Source organism: Ornithodoros turicata, chromosome 5, assembly GCF_037126465.1.
Source record: "Ornithodoros turicata isolate Travis chromosome 5, ASM3712646v1, whole genome shotgun sequence".
NCBI lineage: Eukaryota > Metazoa > Arthropoda > Arachnida > Ixodida > Argasidae > Ornithodoros > Ornithodoros turicata.
The window spans coordinates 49,343,081-49,345,512 of record NC_088205.1 but is presented as its reverse complement, the minus strand read 5'-3'; the positions used below and the strand labels follow the sequence as shown (position 1 = coordinate 49,345,512).

Below are 2,432 nucleotides of genomic sequence, written 5' to 3'. Positions count from 1 at the left end.
ATCTCAATAAATTTTCTGGTAATCTCCGATTTCTGTACCTCTAAATGTAAAATATGAGCCATAACAACCAAGAAATAAACAACACACTTTATTTATTTTGCAAATGTAGCGCAAGGTGCTACCAAACGTTTGGCTGACTGGCCGGTAACATGGACGACCAATGGTGTGGATGTAGAGTTGAGGTGTAGGGCTCCGTGGCTGTGATAGCCTAAAAAGGAAGTCCGCTATATTTGAAAAATCTCATGCTATCACCAAACACATGATACGTACTATATTTAATCAATCAGCAGTCCTCTTGTTCCTGTCTCCAGAATGACAGAGCCAGTCTTTGACTGCCTTCTCCACCTCGTAGCTTGTGCATCTGTGCTGTTTCTGGGCATGAACAGCACCTGGAAAGTTATTGCTAGGTTATCATCTGGACTATGAAGATGGCGAAACGTGTAACGCTGGATTTAATATCAAATGCGCGCGACTTACGTAGTATAATACTAGGAAGACGAAGGTCTTTAAATATCTTCTTTCCTTTGCGACCCTCCCAGCTGTACTGTTGTCCTAGTTCGTCAGTCATGATGTACGCTAAGATTCGTCTAACTGCAGCCTTCGGGGTGGCTCCACCAAGGATGGCGAGCTCCTGTACCTGAAAGCAGTTTGAGTAGTCTCACAGAATTGGATATGTGCCATTCGAAATATAGTCCCAGTTTACCAGTTGTTTCTCAATCGAGGGTGTCAGCCTACTCTCAAACCGATCCAGGTCTTCTGCATCGTTAAATGGCTTTGTGATAACCTGTGCGGCTTCAACGACTCCGTTGCTTGCAGGAGTAAGCTGAGACAACAAGTCGCTCTGTTGCTGCAGAGCCAGCCTGAGGACATTCAGGTTTCTCAAAACTTGGAGCTGGAATTCTGAAAGAGATAACGTTAAAAAACACTCATGTTTTTACTTAATGTTATACCGTGCTCAGGCATTGCACGAGCTGCTGGTGTGAAGTGCGATGATCCATCTGCAAGAAATTATACATACATCATGTGGTGACCAAACAATAACCACAATTCATGGCGTAATGTGGCCAGAAAACTAACAGTACGGAGCATGAACACCTCTGCTTAGTGTGTCCTGTCAAGTTGGGAAAGCATGCCTAAGCACAAGTGGAAACTATATAGATTTTCACATTGAAATTTTAAATAAAAAGTTATTCGCACAACTTGATTTTATATAGGAAGTCCACACACCATTTCCCAAAGTCGAAAGGGGTTGATTCTCTGTCAAAGAGAACGCAAAGTGAGAAAATTAGAAGATGGCTGCATAATATTGCTTGTCACAGTGCACACATATGCACCAAATACCTCTGTTAGAATCTCTGCGAGGTGCTGTCCCGTACAGTGAAGCAGATGATAGACCTGAAAGGTCAGCAAAATGGAAACAAACGTCTTCCACTGGCTTTAACTCCAATCATAACTGAAACTCGTGCGGTGTCCTACGTACCTTGCAAGTCTTCCTCAGATGATTTACGTGCAGAGCTGCTGTTCTGGTGGCCTGTAAGCAAAATCGAGTTATCTTTATCGATATATTATGGAATGTATAAACACTTAGTTGTACGTACCTGTAGACATGGTTTCGGGATGGCCGCTAATCATAGAACGCCGCGACTGACCTAAAAAATGTGTTAATATATGTTATATATTTACTGGATCCAGGCTCTAGGTAGCACACGTCATACTTGCTGAAATAGGTGCAGGCTGGCCATCAGTGACAGAAAGGTGCGGCTGACCTTCAAGCAAAACAAACTGCTATAAAGCTAGTCCTTGTGCACAACACAACCATCCAGACAAAAGCCATTCACCATGAAGTTGGAATGAGCTCAAATGATAATGTATCTGACACACCAAAATGGCTCACAGAAAACATACTTGTGTAGATATGTGAAGGCCATTCGCTGCTGCCATCAGTGAACGACTGAGAATTTGTGTCCCTAGTGTCGCCGAGGTCTCCTGTAAAAAGAAACAACAACAACTTTATTTTCGACCTTGGAGAGTGGGGAGTTTCATCGCCACAGGCGATACTCTACCTGTAAAAAGAATGTCCTTAAGGAAATGGGCCACTTCTGGACGACTACGTACCACAATCGCTGCCAGGCAGTGCTGTTGATCCCTGTCTCTCTTCCAATGGCTCATCTCTTCCAATGGCCCCAGCATCTATTCTATCTAACATTGAAAGCACATTCGTGAATCTCATTGGTGTAGTGTTACAAGCAGTCAAGTTTCAGCAAATCGTAGCACTATGGACAAGCTTCAGCACCTTAATATGCAAGCCAAATGTTTTATGTACTTCTTGAAAGGAAGCTGCTAGGCACTGGGGGGTACTCCTCATCACTCTCTATAATTCTTGGGCGTCTGACTCGTTTAGCCGGCAGTTCTTCTGCGTTGTTTAAGTCGGA

General features: G+C 43.5%; 1 protein-coding gene across 1 annotated transcript; it reads right to left on the bottom strand.

The window, feature by feature from the left end:
* Nucleotides 1–339: 339 nt before the first annotated feature.
* LOC135395832 (uncharacterized) lies at nt 340–1,608 on the bottom strand (the record flags this gene model as incomplete). The annotated part of the gene is made up of 5 exons (XM_064626920.1): nt 1,599–1,608; nt 1,481–1,531; nt 704–900; nt 478–637; nt 340–389 (listed from the first exon to the last, which is right to left on the bottom strand). Coding segments are annotated over exons 1-5 (468 nt in total), but the record flags the coding sequence as incomplete, so codon positions are not given.
* Nucleotides 1,609–2,432: the final 824 nt, after the last annotated feature.